General features: G+C 45.7%; 1 protein-coding gene across 1 annotated transcript; it reads right to left on the bottom strand.

Moving 5' to 3' along the window:
• Window positions 1–92: 92 nt before the first annotated feature.
• Window positions 93–16,056, bottom strand: rhoca (ras homolog family member Ca). The gene is made up of 5 exons (XM_035631628.2): window positions 15,901–16,056; window positions 7,662–7,819; window positions 5,197–5,317; window positions 4,689–4,819; window positions 93–2,994 (listed from the first exon to the last, which is right to left on the bottom strand). Exons 2-5 carry the CDS (start codon window positions 7,815–7,817, stop codon window positions 2,821–2,823), a joined length of 582 nt encoding a protein of 193 aa, XP_035487521.2. The 5' UTR covers window positions 7,818–7,819; window positions 15,901–16,056; the 3' UTR covers window positions 93–2,820.
• Between the last annotated feature and the right edge of the window lie 1,480 nt (window positions 16,057–17,536).

Genomic DNA, 17,536 nt, shown 5'->3' with positions numbered 1-17,536 from the left:
TTTTCGGGGGGGTTACAAAAACTCAGACCATTAAATCTCTCAGGATTCGTTGCCACCAAACACGCGAGCCTCTTTTATTTGGCGAGTCGGTCTTGTCTCAAAAATAGTTTATTAACAATGTTCACTTCAGATCAAAACATTCACCACAACACTTTTCCGTTTGCCAAGCATTATGACAATGACCTAAATACCCGGATCCTTTTATCATTTCAAATACGTCCAGAGAGAGAGAAAGAAAAGTTACACAACACTGAGCAGAAGCTGTTCCCAAAGACGGTGCTGCTCGTGTTAGTGTGTCAGTGTATGTGTGTGCTCACACAGTAAAAGACCCATGTTTCTCTAATGCATGCAACGACATTGGAAGAACAATTTTTTATATAGTGGCGCGACATAATCCGCATACATATTAACAGCAGTATAGTACATGCTCTCTGTGATATGTTCAACACCAAGACCCTCTGCTCCCTCTCCAACGCTTTCATCCTCGTCCTGTGCTCCCGGCTGCGAGGAGTTATTTGACCGTCTCCGCCGACCTCATATTACCAAAGAATTCCTTTGCATCGAGCTTGTTGAGACCCATGAACGTCACGCCGCAACTGGGGCAACGCATAACTCGCGGCTTCATTGGTAAAAATCTTTAGCCGTAAGCGTCTTGATTGTTTATTCTTGCCTTATGGCGTGTGCTGTTTGTTGTTCACAATGGTGCAATAAGAGTTGAAACACAGCATCCGCCTTATAAAGATCTGAGGTAACGACATTGATATGGTGCTTGTGTAATCAATGCCCCCCTATACTCTTCTTCCTCCAAATAAAAAACAGTTTGAATTTGCGTTACACCTCAGCTGAGCCGTGGGGTGTAGCTCCTCCACAGGGTCGCTCAGTTGACGCACATGTGCTCGGCCAGTAGAGGGTATAAAGTTGTATTACATCATAAATAGATACAGACTTTGCCAGCCAGTAGGTTTGGTGCCCACCCCGGCATCTTAAGGACGTCTCATGCAACATCAAAGATATGGTTTTGCCCACAGACACATTTCTCCACCCTCCCCTCCCCGTTTTTTTTTTTTTTTTTACTGACGGCAACATGCAAACCGAGGGACGTGAACGGAAGACAAAACGGAGCAACAGAGGTGGAGACAAAAGGAATGCAGCGAAGAGTCAGTGCCTGAGGACAGTCAATGGGCCTTTCAATCAACTATTGCATGCGAGCGAAGAAAACTTGAAATCGCCGAGTGACACACGGGTGAATTCTGAAAACAAACTTCTTGGCAGCGATGACCCGCTCTGGAACAACAAAGAGCATCTCTGGAGGCCGCGGACAGATGTTTGTTTCCCCGGTGATGTCGGGGAAAAATGCAAGGTCACTGGTTTTGTAAAGATTCATTGTCATCACGAACACCGTGTGGGGAATCACGCTTATCCGTCAAGATGATCAAGACGAGACTCGTCTATAGATACAATCGTACACTTTATGATGTGAGAGCATATGTTTCTTCAAACTAATGACCCCTTCTGCTGTTGTCCAAGACTAACCACACGGGTGTCAGAGAGGTCACTCTTTCTCGACCTTGTCAGTCTGCGCATCGGTTCTGTCTGGTCTGGGAGAGGACAAACCTAAAGGCACACCGGGACAGAGAAGGCACCGGGGGGGAGAAACACACTCCTCAAACCAAACTTAAGCTCCTCCAAAAGCATGTGAAGAATGTCACCCGACTGGAAACATCCGCACGCAACAGGCCGACGGCTCCAACAAGACATTTCCATGACCGAACACACACACACACACACACACACACACACACACACACACACACACACACACACACACACACACACACACACACACACACACACACACACACACACACACACACACACACACACACACACACACACACACACACACACACACACACACACACACACCGAGAGCGGTTTCACTTGGAACTCCCTCGGCCTCCGTGTGATCCCCTGTTTCAGCCCGTGTCGTCTCCCCTGTTGGTCCCGACAGCTATTGTGCATAGTTGAGTCATAGTCTCATCCCTCCATCTACGTCCACGCTGCACAAAAAAAGTTGCACGTGAAAAATCAGACGTGATTCTCATACAGCACAGACAGACACCTTCTCTATCCTCGACGTGAGCGGGGATTGGAGGGGCAAAAAATTGTCGAGGGGAATTCTGACAAAAATGACACAAGCGATCATTTGTTTGCACAATGACACCACTGTGTGAAAATGAGCTACGGCACAATGGAGAGGCCCTCGGCCGGAACGCTAGCGAGCTGACAAAACACGAGACGTCGACGGTGGTGAAACAAACTTGAGCAAAAAAAAAAAAAAAAAAAGGCACTAGCTCTTATGGTCAGAAAGATTGTTAGCTTTCATTCTCTTATCATGATGGACTGTTTGGACAAGACCGTACTCACAAAGACAGGCTGTTGAGCTTGTGAAGAATAATATTGCATACAAATATGTGCATCTATATCACCGTCTGGTTAACATACAAATGCAGGGGGGGGGGGGGGAACAAGTAGGAAAAACATTGTAATGTGTAATGAGAGATTCCGGGGGGAAAAAAAGCAAATCAACATGGAACTTTAAACATCAATTTCTAACAACAGTTGTAATATAGACAATGTCCATTTTCCTGTATTGGGGTGTGTTTGTGTTTGCGTCATCTGCCTGCGTCTTAGCGTTAAATGCGTGATACAGTACAAAGATGCCATTTGGTAAAAGGTCAGTTCTTTTTTTTTTCTCCGTGTGTTTTTCGTTCTTCTCTTATTGGTCGGTTGGTCTCAGGGCGCGCGGGCGTGAACAGCTCACAGCAGCGCGCAGCCGCCTCGCTTCTTGCGCTTGCGGACCTGCAGCGCCGCCCTGGTGGCCATCTCGAACACCTCCCGCACGCCGTCCTTGGTCTTGGCGGAGCACTCTAGGTAGCCGAACGCGCTGATCCTGCTCGCCATGTCCCGGCCTTCCTCTATCTTCACCGGCTCCTGCGAGGGCAGAAATCGCAGACGGTTAGGGACTGTATGAGAATTATTAGCAGTGAGAGCAGTAGGTATTTAAAGAAGTGTGGGAGGGATTATGTAATTATTATTCTTTTGACCTAACTGAAAGGTTGAAGTCTTAATTTGTTTGAAGAATGGAGGAGGACATCAATAGAAGACATCCGACAAACTGAACGGCATATTACTCAAACATTTTACACACAAAACAATTATTTAATGACTCGATAATGAAAATAACTGAAAGTTAGAGACTTAAACATAATGTTCAGTCCCTCTCCAACCACAATAATTTAATATTCACTAAATAAGATGAATTTGATGTACCCGTTACTTTTAGCCTATTTAAACCATATATATATATAATAATAACATCATCAAACTTGTGAAAAGTCTCAGGGACTCAAGCAGACGACTTAAAGAACCTCCCCAGCAACATCACAGCTTTAACATGTTGAGCCAACACTGTGTGTGTGTGTGTGTGTGTGTGTGTGTGTGTGTGTGTGTGACCCTGTAAAAACTAAAAACACTTGAACTGATGACGAAGTGCAACTCTTTGTCAAACAGTTCCTGGTTTCTGCAGAAAGGAAAAGCTGACGGTGGCGTCTGAAAGAGCTGGAGACAGACAGACGGGCCGCGGTGGCGTGACACGGTCAACGAACAAGCTGCAACGCCATCGTAGTAAGACTGAAACCTCTCTTTAAAAAAAAAAAAAAAGGGATGATGTCCTATGGAAAACGATGAGTCTTCTCTCTTTCTCTCGCTTTACATCCTTGCTGATCCACATTGGTTTTTTTAACATTCTGCTTTTCTATATTGCCATTTCACTACTGTTATTTTTGTTTACTCTTCAAATACATCTACAGTATTTGAGATCCCTCCTCCAGTTACTCTTTCCCAACATTATCCTCTTTTGTCACTTTTCCTTCCAAAGTAATGACGATGTCGACAACTGAAAAAAAACCTTTGACGTACATTTGCACAAATGAGCCGATGAACAGTTTTGAACGTGTATCCTGGTAGTTCTGTTTTTTTCATTTTAAATTCATTATTCCAAAGTTTCTATAGTTGGGCTTTTCGCTCCGTCATTATCGAGCGCGTCGTAGTGGAGATTGATGAGGGGAATAGATGCGCCTTAACGTTTTAGCTTAAAGCGGCAACATTATGCGTAGAAAATTAATAAAGAGAAGCTGTCTGAAAACTTTCTGAATCCACTGCACGCAAGCTCACATCTCTGACATTGTAACGTGAATGGGGGCAGTTTTGAAATTATGGATCTATTATTCGCTCGTTCTTTTTAGACGAGTGGGCTGTCGTCATGTTTCTCAGAATTTTCCTTTCAATTACATACTCGTCTGTATTAACAGAGTCAGTGTAACATTTGATCGTGTGGTCAGTTATGGTTGATGGATGCATGTGCGTAACCTTGCCACCGTTGGACCAGCGGTTACGCAACTTTCGACACGAGCAGCAGCTTGAATGTGCAGGTCTGCCGTGGCCCTTGAACAAATAGCACTGAAGGACAACCTGAGTCATATTCAAATGTCGTGAATTCAGCATTAATAATTCAGATGGAAGCTCCAAAATTGAACCTCGTAGAAATGTTTCAACGCAGCACATTTTCTCAGGTCTGTGAAGAGGCGCCTATACTTATAAGTATATACTGTACAGGCTTTTTGTACCTGCTTCATCTTAGCCAGCTCTCTCCGTGTGTGCTCGTCGTTCCTCAGGTCCTTCTTGTTCCCCACCAGGATGATGGGAACATTGGGACAGAAGTGCTTCACCTCGGGCGTCCACTTCTCCGGGATGTTTTCTGTCCCGGGAGAGACACGAGAAGTAAACTGAAATGCTCAAGAGAGAGATACTTGGGACAGGCAGTTCAGAGTCGCCGTGCAGGACTCTTCTCATGATGGATTGCTCTGCAGCCTGCTCGAGGCAACGATGTTTTTAGCTGCACTAATCCTCCCTCCCATCGAGTCCATTAAAGCTTTCTTTTTTACAAACAGCGTGCCTAGCTGAGATGGCCTGCCATCAACTTATGAGTTTCATATAACAAAAGCCTTTCAGTTTGTCATTCTGTAAAACGTGTACAGCTTTCTGTGCTGGTCCCATCTTAGGTTTATCCAATTGAGAGGTTTAAATAAAGGTTCCACAAAGGAAAACATTTTTTACTGTAGGTCACTTCCTTACCTAAACTGTCGGGGCTGTCGATGGAGAAGCACATGAGGATGACGTCCGTGTCGGGGTAGGAGAGAGGCCTCAACCTGTCGTAGTCCTCTTGGCCTGCGGTATCCCACAGGGCCAACTCCACCTAGGAACACAAAAAGTATATAATATACATGTATATTAATACACAAGCAACGTAATTCTTCGTTTTGGAATTCTCCTTTTACTCCTTATTATCTCCGAGGTTCCTTCATCTGTGTCATCTTAGTGGACCCTTGCATCATAGGATCCTGTCTTAAGGGCTAAAAATAATTTTACGTCTACCCAGAGGTGATGTTTCGTTGCTCGTCTTTTTCGGACGAACAATCGTCTCACCAGTCAAAACATCCTCGGTGATCAAGCATTCCTCTTGTCCGCCGAGACTCGGGGACTATTTTTGAAGCTGACGTACTGTACGAGCCTCGAGGCTGGCAAATGTCCCAAAGGCCTAAATGAAATATTTTTGAACACCTCACCTCGGCACTCTTTGCCTCACATGCCTTGAATTTGGATCATAACTCACGATTTGTGTCGCCTCCCTCGCGCGCGAGAAGAAGTCGGCGCGCGAGGGAGCTTCTCGGGGCCGACCACTGCAGCGCTGACCTTATCAGGGCTCCGTAAGTCGGTTATGTTGTCAGCGCGGTGGAAATGAACTCGGGGACTGGCCTCATCCCTTCACACCACTGATTAATTCAATTAGGGAAAGTGGGAGATCAGCGAGCATCAAACCGGATACCGTCTGTCCCTGTGCAGGCACCAGCGGCCAATCTTTACCCCCCCCCCCCCCCCCACCCCGCCTGCCGAGGCTGACTCACGTGTGTTCAGCAGGGCAGAGAGAAAGAGAAAAAGTTTGGAATCACTGGAACGACTGCATGACAATAGGTCCGGGTTTGCCCACAGAGGAGCACGCGCGTCAGTCAACAGTCCCAGAATAGAACGTGTGCGGAGGCAGAGGCTGGGAGGCGGCCGCACGCTGCTGAGACTGGATGAGCAGCCGGCGGCCGTCGTGTTCCCACTCGACTCGTTGTGAAGCGGCAGAATTAGGGGAGGAAGAGAAAGAGGGCGGGGGGGGGGGGGGGGGGGGGACTGCTGTTTTGAGAGAATGACAATGTTGTTGTTTTTTTTACCCTCAAGGTGGTAAAAACTTAAATCCCCGGCCTGGGATCACAGAGGTAATCGAGTGGGTTGTATAACGGTCTAATCCTTGTGGCACAGCCAATCCTCTGGGGGGGGGGGGGGGGGGGGGGGGGGGGGGGACTGATCTTAACCAAAATCCTCCCCTTCCGGACCAAAGTCCATCCTGAGAACCTAAGTTTATATTTCCTGTCCAGAGCACAACAGTTAACCCCCCCCGCCCCATCCGAGTGCGACCAGGACAGGAAATGAGAAGCATTTGTGGGGCGGCGGGTAGAAGGAGGTAGAGGGGGGCTCGGCGGGGAAGGAGGCCGACTGCCGGGAGACATCCCTGTCCTCTGTCTGAGCAGGAAGCCGGGAAGTAGAGTCATTTCCTGTTTTGCCAAGTGGTAATCCTGCAGCGGTGGTCAAGCTCAGGAGGAACAAAAAACCCCTTCGACATAACAAGCCGTCTGCGGTTCAGACTCGAAAGCCCCCTCGCTGGAAACTCGCCGGGCCCGTCACCGAAGGCGCCACACGCCCCCGCCCCCCTCGGGAGAAGCTCCTCAAAACTCAAGCCGAGTCAGGAATCACTCTCGCTATCTATTATATCAATAACCACACACCTGTGCTGAATTCAGAGTGTGAAAATGATACGTAACATATTGAAATCATGCATTCAAGCGTCAAGAAAAAGTGGAAATGCGTCCACGACGCGTCCGCCACTTGTGATCACTGGTGTCACTACTTCCACCGGTCACGTTAACTGGCCATTTGAATTAAATCTGATGGTACGTTGGAGATAAACGGTGCTTTGCATCCCCCCCCCCCCCGTGACACGCAGCCTTAGTCTGAGTCTTTTATGAAAATGAATTAATGAATAAATGATTATGTTGTCCACATGGACAATAAACATGGAAATGTGTCTTCTGAAAGAACCAACGTGGAGGGAGACAAGTAGTTATTAAAACACTGTTGTACAATGGCCCTTTTTACACGATTGATTCATTTTTATATTGTATAGTCCATACGCCATCCCAAGACTCTAGTGCAATAAACCTCCACCCTTAGAACTGGAAGTGCAATAACTCCCCCTCCAATTACTTTTGTATATAGGACCCCCTCAGTTTGTATTCATCCTGATATTTCATATTTTGCTATTCATATTGTCGACCTTGTGAGCTGCTAAAACTGTGTTTCGTTGTCCTGGCACGATGACCATAAAGATCGATTCTCTATTCTAGTCCCCCATGTTGGCTGGTCAAACGAACGGGAGGACTTTCTATTGCCCCTCGATGAACTCGCGAACCGTTCACTTTGGTGTCGGATGCACAAACCTGCTTTCCGTCGACCTCGATGTCGGCGATGTAGTTCTCAAACACGGTCGGGACGTAGACCTCGGGAAACTGGTCTTTGCTGAAAACGATGAGGAGGCACGTCTTTCCGCAAGCTCCGTCCCCGACAATCACCAGCTTCTTCCGAATGGCGGCCATCTCTGTCGGGGAGACGAGGAGAAGGTCTTGACGAGGATTTATCACAGATACACATTCGAACGGGGAGGGGAAAAAAAGAAAGATTTCATCTTTGACACGCTGAACAAACAGGCCAGACGACATAGTCGCACGTTGTCATCCGCGTGTATTCCACCAGGCAGACATTGAAATCATTTGCAGAGCTTGCAGGGACACGGGACAAAGATGCAGGAACGCGGTGGCGTACCACAACGCTTCTCCGCTCGCGCCGCGTGGCCCCCGGAGAAGGGCCCCGCCCTGGCGCCTCGCGTCACACCGACGGGTGTGTGTGTGTGCTCTGATCGGCGCGTCGTCACGGACCTTGAGTCCCTGGTGCCAAGTCTAGACTACAGAGCTGCAAGGGGAGGAAGATAGTGGAGTGAGGGAGAGGAGAGAGGAGAGGAGGGGTGCTGAGACGAGCTCGGACATGAAGGAATGTGCTATCGGGCTCCTACTCCGCCCTGTTTCGTTGCAACCCGTGGTGAGAAAAGACTGCTGAGAAAAATCAGAAGTGAAGTGGTTGGTGCCACTGTGCCACTCTGCCGTTGCTCTCTGCATATATATACGATTCCTCAGTTCTTACTCTGGTAGCGTGATAATCCCAAAAATGAATCTGCATTAAAGGAACGGGAGCTCAAACCTTCCGAAACGAGCAGGCGGAGTGAGGATGAGATAGCAGAGCTGCTGACGGATGCGCCGGCTGCCCTCTGGGAGCGTGCGCTCACTTGGCTCCTCGACTCATCCAACTTTCTGACAGAAAAGCCTTCGCGGCAATCGTCTCCACGAGGGGCACCCACTTGTCACGGGAGAAATCACCTTACAGAAAAACACTGAGTTCAAATCAGATCTGTCTTCCCCATTGTCCATTTCTTTTAAAAACCTGGATGCGTCGAACCACAAAGATCCTCACGGATGAGTTATTAATATTAGTGATTTGGTACCAGAACAGAAAAGTGGTTTAGTGTCCCCAACTTCATCTAGTGTAGATAGCCTTATAAAAATGTATATTTATTCTATTCAGGGCTGGGGGAATATGTGCAAAATGAATTTTGTTCGTCTGACATTAATACCTGTCAACATCTAAACAAGTGATTAACCTGATTATGCTATTTTTACTGTATTAAAAAGCCGAGTTTACATATAAAATGTTTTTTGAAATAGTTTTATGAAATATACTTATATTATATTATATAACTCTGCTCATTTTCGTCTGAAGCTACTGCATCCAATTAGCTTCGCTCGAAGACTGGAAGGCGAGTGCTACTCTGTTTCGTGGCGCCCAAAGTTTTTAATATGTCAATATTTATCCGTTCGACGGTCCAAAACTCCCAAAATATTCAGGGTACGTTCAGTCGAAAGGCGTCTACATTTTACGCCGTGGCAAACAATGCGTCCGGATAAAAACTCAACCTACTGCACCTCAACAATAACGCAGAAATATGTCTCCAAGCTCATAATCGTGTACATGTATACACACTTTGTAAAAAAAAAAAAAAAAAAGTGCACACTTTTATTAAAACTGAACTATTTTTAACAAATTAATTTTAATATATATATATATATATATATATATATATATATATATATATATATATATATATATATATATAAATGGGTTGAGTTGCAAAGTGAGCAAATAAAGAAGCCAGGAAAGAGTTCGAAAGACAAAGACGCAGGCAAGAGAGGAAATTATTACCCGGCTGTATTTCCATGGGTAGTGAGACTTGGCACCACCAGTAGTCCATACTGGAAATTGAGGGTGTGTTTGCTTGTTTGACAGTTTCATTAACATCTGGGTTATTCTTCCCTCCTTGAAGAAAAGGTTTAATTATATTCTCTTCCTTTTGCACTACAGCCCGACTCCTTTGAGGTGCCGTGTTGTGTGTTACAGCTGCAGACGTGTTGGTAAGAGGTGCCAGAGACCTGAATTTGAATTTAGGACACTGCAGCAAAGTCCTGGTTGAGTGCTCACTCCTATCCCACTTTTTATTTCTACATACTAGTAGAAAAGTACATCCTATGATCTATGTGTAAATTCTTAACCGTCTGATATCTACTCAGAATATATTAGACCACATAAAGGATTGCTGTGACACACTGCGACAGCTAATGGATTCATCGATTAGTAATCGATCACTAAATTAATCGCCAACTATTTAGACAAATCAATTAATAGGTTCAAGTAGTTTTTATGAAAAAATAAAGGAAATATTCGATGATTTCAGCTTCTTAAATGTGAATATTTTCTGGTTTCTTTGCTCCTCCATGACAGTAAACTGAATATCTTTGGTGTGTGGACAAAACAAAACATCCTGTTGGGGTTTTGGGAAACACGATCGGCATTTTTCACCATTAAATGACTTCAAATGGACCAAACAACTAATCGATTATTAGGTACATGTAGATGAAACTCATATATGCTCCCTTCATAAGGTTTGTCCTGTTTGACAGAGATGTCATTTTGGAGGCTGTATTCGCCGAGAGAAGTGTTTAGTTGAAAAAACACCTCTCAGTATAACCTACAGTTTGTTACAGTTTGTTGCAGGGCTGCTGCGTCAAATGGGTTTGACACTGAAGTGAATATCGACCGGAGTGGACCGGAGATGAGCCTGAACTGGACGGTGCAGGCTCCGAGCCAAACAAGTGGGAGTGGGAGACAGCAGCACCGCGGCCTCCGAAGGCTCACCCTGTGAAACAAAACAATCCACTTCCTGCTCTGCGAAGCCTCGGGAGGAGCTCTTTTTGGCTGCCGCTCTGTTTGGACAGGCCTCGGCAGGGCCGGGACACGGCCCGATCTGCCGGAGGCGACGCAACACACATGCGAGCACGTACGCACGCACGCACGCACGCACGCACGCACGCACGCACGCACGCACACGGCCCCTTCTCCTTTGCACGACACAGTCGTAGTTGGTCGTCGGTGGCAGTGACACTGCGAGCCGCTGAGGGAACTGTGAAGCCGAATACGTCTCCAGCTGTCCATGACTAATGCTCAAGTCAGGCACTAAATGACACAGGCGACAGCAACAACTGAGCGGGAAGTTGAGGTGGTTGCCAGCATCAAACCACTTTGTCACGGCCCCGATCGAACCCGTCCGTCACGATCGTCACCAGTCACCCTTCCCCCGCATTCATATCAGAGCCTGACCTCACTCTGACTCAGCCGAAACACGCATCCACAGCCAACCAGCATCGGCCGGCTGACCTTTGACCCCCGGCTCGCCGCCGAACGAAAGCTGAAAGGTGCCACTGAGGGACGCAGCGGATTCGCGGAAACCCGCGACGAAAAGCGGGAAATGGGCTTCGACACCGCTCTGTCGGCGGGCGCTCACGCGCCGCTCAGTTCAGGGCCGCCGACATCTCCTCCAATCGCCGGAACGCCGCGACTCCACAGAGACATTTGTTGGAACATCTTCATAAGCCGAGGGTCGAGGGAGGACGCGCTGTAAGTGTGAGGCGGGGAGGGGGGACGCGTCAAAAGAGGAACACTGGAAGCAAAGCCGACGAAACGCACGTGACCCGACGAGACTGGTTTCCCCGTCAACGTTGTGTTCACTGCTCATTCTTCATTTACTGCGCTGACTATTCACACAAGTCAAAGAACAAATATGCGTCCGGACGCAGTGGCAGAAGTTAAATATTATTTCCAGTGGTGATCTAGGTGTTTCTGTTTTTTTCCCTCCTCAAAATCTTCCTCGCAGCGGTTTTCGACCTCTTTTTGAGTCACGACATTTGGGAAAAAGATTCCTGTTTTTCTTTAGGAGGCACAAAAATATTTGCACAGGGGCCGTCGAGTGCTCCAGCAGAAAGGGAAACTAAAACCGCTTGAACCCGGCTACACTTTGCATGTCATCTACATACTGTGAACTATAAGAAGTTGTTGTCTTTCCTCTGTTTCATCTCATCACAAAATTCAACCCTCTTTGAGGGGTTTTCGTCTGTTGGTTCGACTAAGCAAGTAAGTTCAAGATGCCAAACCTTTGATCCGGGGCGAACTGCAGCGGCAACTGTCACACTAATCTTGGGCAATTTGATGACCAAACAATGACTGAAAATCAATTCATGCAGAGGACCAGTGGGCACTTGACTTTTGGTCCCAAAGGGGGACAGCGCGGAAGGCCTCGGCAGCGCACATGACAGCGCGCGGAGCGAAGCGCTCTCGGACACTGGAAAACCAACAAAAATACTCCATCCAACGCCGCGACGTGGGCGAGCCGTCGAACTGCACAGTGGAAGCCGAGCGCCACCGCTCCCGGCAAACTATTTGAGCAATGCCCTGGGTCAATGAAACGCACAGGCCTCTCTCTTTCTCTAAGGAGGTTTTTTTCCCGAGGCTTAGGGGGCCAACGGGGGCTAAGCAGCCAGCTGAGCGGAGTTAGCGCCGAGCGGGAGCGTGACCACGAGCGGTGAGGTGGAGGGCGCGTTCTCCATCCTCACAGTTTCTAACCACATGGACGGCGAACGACTTGCAAACGTTAATGACGTCGGCCTTCTTCCTGGTCGGTCGTGCTGCGGAACAGGCGGACACATTTACAGGAAATGAGTTCAAGTAGGATTGTTTTGCTCGTCCAACAGGCTTCCCGGGGCTGCACCTCTTCCCTTGATATACTGCGCCGGGCTCTTCTATGATCTACAACTACACGCAGGAGTCGTCGAGGGACCGTTCCAGTCGAACTCTGGTGGCAGATGAGTCTGCACAGCGAGCAAAGCAATAAAAGCAAGGCTGAATTCTCACCTTTTAGTCCAACATTCGCCCAGAAATTACAAGCCTACAGCCTGGAATCGCTCCGCGGAAACAACTGCTATTTTTAAAAAGAGAATAAAAATGGCTTTAATATTCCGCGGAGGCCCTCCGGCCTCTTTGGCACCTCCGCCAGAACGAGTTTCTGATGAGAAATTGGTGTTTTTCCTCCAAATCTGTAACTCAAGACAGCCAAAGTAACGGGCTCCGTTGATGTCGTTGTTGTTGTTGTTGTTCTTTCTGCACGTCTGTCGGAGAAATGAGCCAAAGTTTCTTAGACTGCCGCCGACACCATCCTCAGTGTAAACACACAGAGGGGAGCAGAAATCACATGCGCATACATAAACAAGACCGTCGCTATTATCCCCCCTGAGCACAAGGTGATGACAACGCTTGTCTTCTCTCGCCGCCGGGGACATTCAGTTCACTGTCACAGCAGACTTGAATAGAAAGCATTTTTTTTTCCACATTTGTGAAGGTGGAACCAGATGAACTTTGGAGGTTTTTTGAACCCGAAAAATCACATGAACTAAAAACAAAACTAATGCTAATAAACACTGATACGCATCTTGGTCATTTTCCAAGCGAGATGTCCACACACTCAGTGTGTCCCGCTCATCAAATGGTGCCGCTTTTCTCTGTTTTCTATCCTCTTCTAACTTGAATCTTTTCTTTTTGTTTTGCATTTTAGAGTCAGGCAAACCAAGTGAATCCAAGACGTCGACCTCAGCTCATGGGAACCTCTGCGAGTCAGTCTGAGAAATGGGCCAAAGTTCACAAACTGGCAGAGGCTGCGTCTGAGACGCAGAGCAGACGGCCAGCGACCCTGGCTGCTGCCCCACACACACACACACACACACACACACACACACACACACACACACACACACACACACACACACACACACACACACACACACACACACACACACACACACACACACACACACACACACACACACACACACACACACACACACACACACCGCCTTAATCCGGATGTAGAAACATCTCGTCTGACTGAATCTGACGGACGGGAGGCGACGGACATCAGATCCCATGCAAAGTCAGACGGTTGGTGGCTAAACCCCCGGGATCTGATCTCGTAAGGGAGCTCCAGGCCGTTTCCCATCCAGCGTTAATGAATGCAATGTACGGACTCGGGACTCATGAAATTGAAATCTTAGTGCTGAGCTCTCTCTCTCTCTCCCTCTCTCTCTCTCTGTCTTACACAACGGCGGGGGAACACACGCAGCAGATCAGGTCAGCTTGTCACATTCTTTTGGGCGTACGTTACAAACACACCAGCTCCTCGGACTCACTGAGTCATGGCTTCCACTGCTACACCCATGGAGAGGACCAAGCGTCCCACCAGTGAGCCGGCCCAAGAAACAAAACCAGGTATCATCTTAAGGCCTCTGGAGGACAGCGACCTATTTATCCACGCAAAGGACAGAAAAGAAAAAAAAAAAACAGTTTTTTATCTTATATAGAGATTTCCATATAAAATGGGAGTTATGATGTTAAAGAAAAGGTCAAATAAAACTCGTTTGCGTTCACGCCGAGAGTCGGGAGAGAAGATTGATACCGTTCTCAGGTATGTAGGAAGATACAGCCAGTCAGCTTAGCTTAGCATTTGGAAACCTCCGTTGACTTCCTGGCGACCTCACCATAGTGACAAAGACTCCGGAAAGGTCAACTGCTCCCAGATAAGAAGCTCGCGGAGACCGCGCAGCGTGGCTCTGAGGGAACCGACACCTCGCGGCCAACTTTTGTGTGAAAAATAACTCGAGAAGGACGAGCTCACCTGCAGGAGAAAAACCCGAAGGTGTTCACTTGACTAAATAAAAGAGAAGTTAGTGAAGCTGGAAACAGGTGATTTGTGGAATTCCTGCACCCCCCCAAAAATCCCTTAAACAATTATTCAGTCATCAGAACTGCTGCCAAGTATTGATAATCATATTGATAATCGTTTGGGTCATTATCCAAGCAAGGATTCCAAACATTCAGTGGGTCCAGCAGCTCATCAAATCTGCTGCTCTTCTCTGTTTTGGGTATTTTTGCCCTCCAAAATCAACATATCAATTAATCGTCAGTATTGCTGCCACTTAGAACAGAATATTGAGAATGATTCAGGCCATTTTTTTACCGAGCAATTATTCTGCACATACAGTGGATCTCGCTAATTCGATTTGCTGCTTTTTATAGGCTTTCTATCGTTAAGTTTGAATCTATGCATTTTTGACAAACCCATAGTAATTTTTTGAAGTCATCAACCTGCCCCAGTTTTGAAGACAGAAAATCTCTCCACTAGATTGTTCTGATGAATTTTTTCAGTCTATAAAGTGTCAGAAAATAATAGGGAATGACTAATTCCCACAGTCCATTTCAACATGGTCTTTCTTTCTCTCTTTATTGTTTTGCTTTGTCCGACCAACAGTCCAAAGGCACCTATAATCTTATAATCATAATAATCTTATAATTCATGAACGCATAATCATGTAAAACAGAGAAAATGAGCAAATAGCAAAAGCCGTGACCAGATAATATTTTCCCTTAATAAAATTGATAAAAACTGTCATTCATTTTCAGCGCTTTGTTAGTTTTGCTGACAACAATAATATATTTCTAGCATATGAATGCAAAATATATTTAGATTTTGCAATAAATCTGAACATATTCAGGATGAACACATGACGTTCACAACTTAACTTTCACAGAAAATGAAAACGAGGCCTTCCTCTTGAAATCACATCAAAAGTCGTGAATCGAAACTATAAGTTCCCATATTTCTTTCACTTGTATTTCAAGCAAAGCTTCTGCCTCAAATATCTCTACATTTCATCCTCCACGTCTCTGTTGTGTTTGTAAAAATAAAATAAAACTAAAAAAATCACTGTTTGCCGTACAAACAACCCTTCAGGAGAAACAGAGATCCTTGTTAAGGAGGAGATGAAGTCTCTATATATATTCCCAGGAATAGAAATGGCTCATTAAGAGATTTGCCATGCGGAGTTGCTTATTGAGGTCGTTGGACAGACTGTTCAACACCAACAGGCTCTGATCTGCTGCTTTGACTTTGAAACTATAGCCACACAATTTGAAACAGTTTTACACAGAACAACACAACCTGCCAACCACAAGCACACTGGATGTACTTCATTATAATCTGCACAGATGAAACTGTAATCATAAACAGGGAAGGGGGAGAAAAGGCGATTGTTAGTACGAGGACAAGCCACCACCTTATTCTCTCAGCCAAGTATAATGGAACTATGATGAGTCTGAAATAGGACAAACTGCAGCCTCTGTGTTCATAATTACCTGTGAGCAGCCAGATGAGAGGTTTTTATGAATATTAATCCCCGGCTTGCTTGATTGTGCTCAACACACACAAACACACCAACCAACACACACACACTCCCTCACTCACTTCTTGCTGCAGTATTCGCTAATTTCACAGCGAGGCTGCTGGAAACCGGGGCAGGAGGAGCGAGATCCTCCCACCGACACCAGCGACCGTGAAGGCAACACTCACAGGATACTACATCTGTTAGGGACCTTCAGAATAAAAGGGGATACAGCCGCTGTTATTCTTTCTTTCTTCATTTTCTGCAAGTCAACAAATCTCTTCAAAATTAAAATGATAAAAACGAATAATAAGGCACTGCATGCTTGACTAAAACAGCTGGGAAATATAGTTTTTAGACAGAAAAAAACAAACTCAACAAGGGAATAAATTGTGTATTTGTTCGGAACTATTTCCAGCAGTGGATCGATACACATTTACAGCAGTAGAACAGTGTTGTGGGACTAATTAAAAAAATTAAGGAATAAATAAATTTGACAAAAGCAAACTCTACACACAAACACATCTTGGACGTAAAATAAACAACACACAGCAGAGCTTTATATATATATATATATATATATATATATATATATATATATATATATATATATATGGTGACTCAGTACTGTTTTAGTTTTGGAATCAACTGTGAATTATGTGATTTTCAAAATCAGTCACACCAGTGTAGATTTTGACTCAAATCTCAGAAAAGTGTCACTTTTAGTTCACGCTCATCTTATTCTGAAGGCTGGTGCCTGTACTTCCGGTGTCGTCGTGGTTACCTCTGTGTAACTCGATGGCGCTGCTGCGGGCACCGGAGTCACCCGGGTCCCTCCTCCCCCTCCCCGGTCAGGGATGACATCATCTGTAGTACAAGAAGACTCGTGCAACAGGAGCGATGGGTGTGACTCTCACCAGTGTCCCTGTGAAAAACAAACTGCGAAACAAAACAGAAAGCCTCCGCCAGTCATCTCATCTGTGGACTGTTTCACTTTTTTGCAGGCTGCAGGTTGTTACGAGTTATGATGTCTTGTCAATACTGCCCCCCAAAATAACGATGCTGTTAAACAATAATGAAAAAAATGCACATGACCTGACCTCAGATCAGATGATATCTAAGCTTGTATAACAACCTGAAACTATTTTTATAAAAAAAACTTTGCTATTGATAGTCCTATATTTAAATTTATTGACTGAATAATAATTTATGAAAAAAATGTCACTTCTACTTCACTGTGTAGGGAAATGTTTAAACCTACTTTTGACTCCTATTCTACCACATTTGATTGTGGTTAATCTACAAACAAAGAATTGGGGCTACTTTCAAAATAAAGGCGCATGTTATGAAATATAATGCATCACCATAAACCAGAGGCCTCATACTCTCCTACAGGTGATTTTAATATATGAAAATTCTTTTTGCATAGATAATCCTCTTTGCTGTGACAAGTTGTAAATGTAAATGAAACAATAAAAAAATAATTGTAATACATTATGTAAACCACATAGAAGAATAAAGTTTTGTTTAAGAACAAATTTAACATGTGGCATGTCTGATACCTCCCCCACAGTGAAGATGCCTGTGTCGGTGGTCAGCAGGGGCCTTAA

Source organism: Scophthalmus maximus, chromosome 6 (assembly GCF_022379125.1).
Source record: "Scophthalmus maximus strain ysfricsl-2021 chromosome 6, ASM2237912v1, whole genome shotgun sequence".
Classification (NCBI taxonomy): Eukaryota; Metazoa; Chordata; class Actinopteri; order Pleuronectiformes; family Scophthalmidae; genus Scophthalmus; species Scophthalmus maximus.
This window is presented reverse-complemented; position numbering and strand designations above follow the sequence as displayed.

What these genes read in the sequence shown, in the direction of transcription:
- rhoca (XM_035631628.2), bottom strand. Translation starts at nt 7,817, where the DNA reads ATGGCCGCCATTCGGAAGAAGCTGGTGATTGTCGGGGACGGAGCTTGC. An exon ending in CGACAGCCCCGACAGTTTAG is followed by an intron (nt 4,820 to 5,196) that starts GTAAGGAAGTGA and finishes CTCCCGGGACAG; the next exon opens with AAAACATCCCGGAGAAGTGG. An exon ending in AGCTGGCTAAGATGAAGCAG is followed by an intron (nt 2,995 to 4,688) that starts GTACAAAAAGCC and finishes CTGCCCTCGCAG; the next exon opens with GAGCCGGTGAAGATAGAGGA.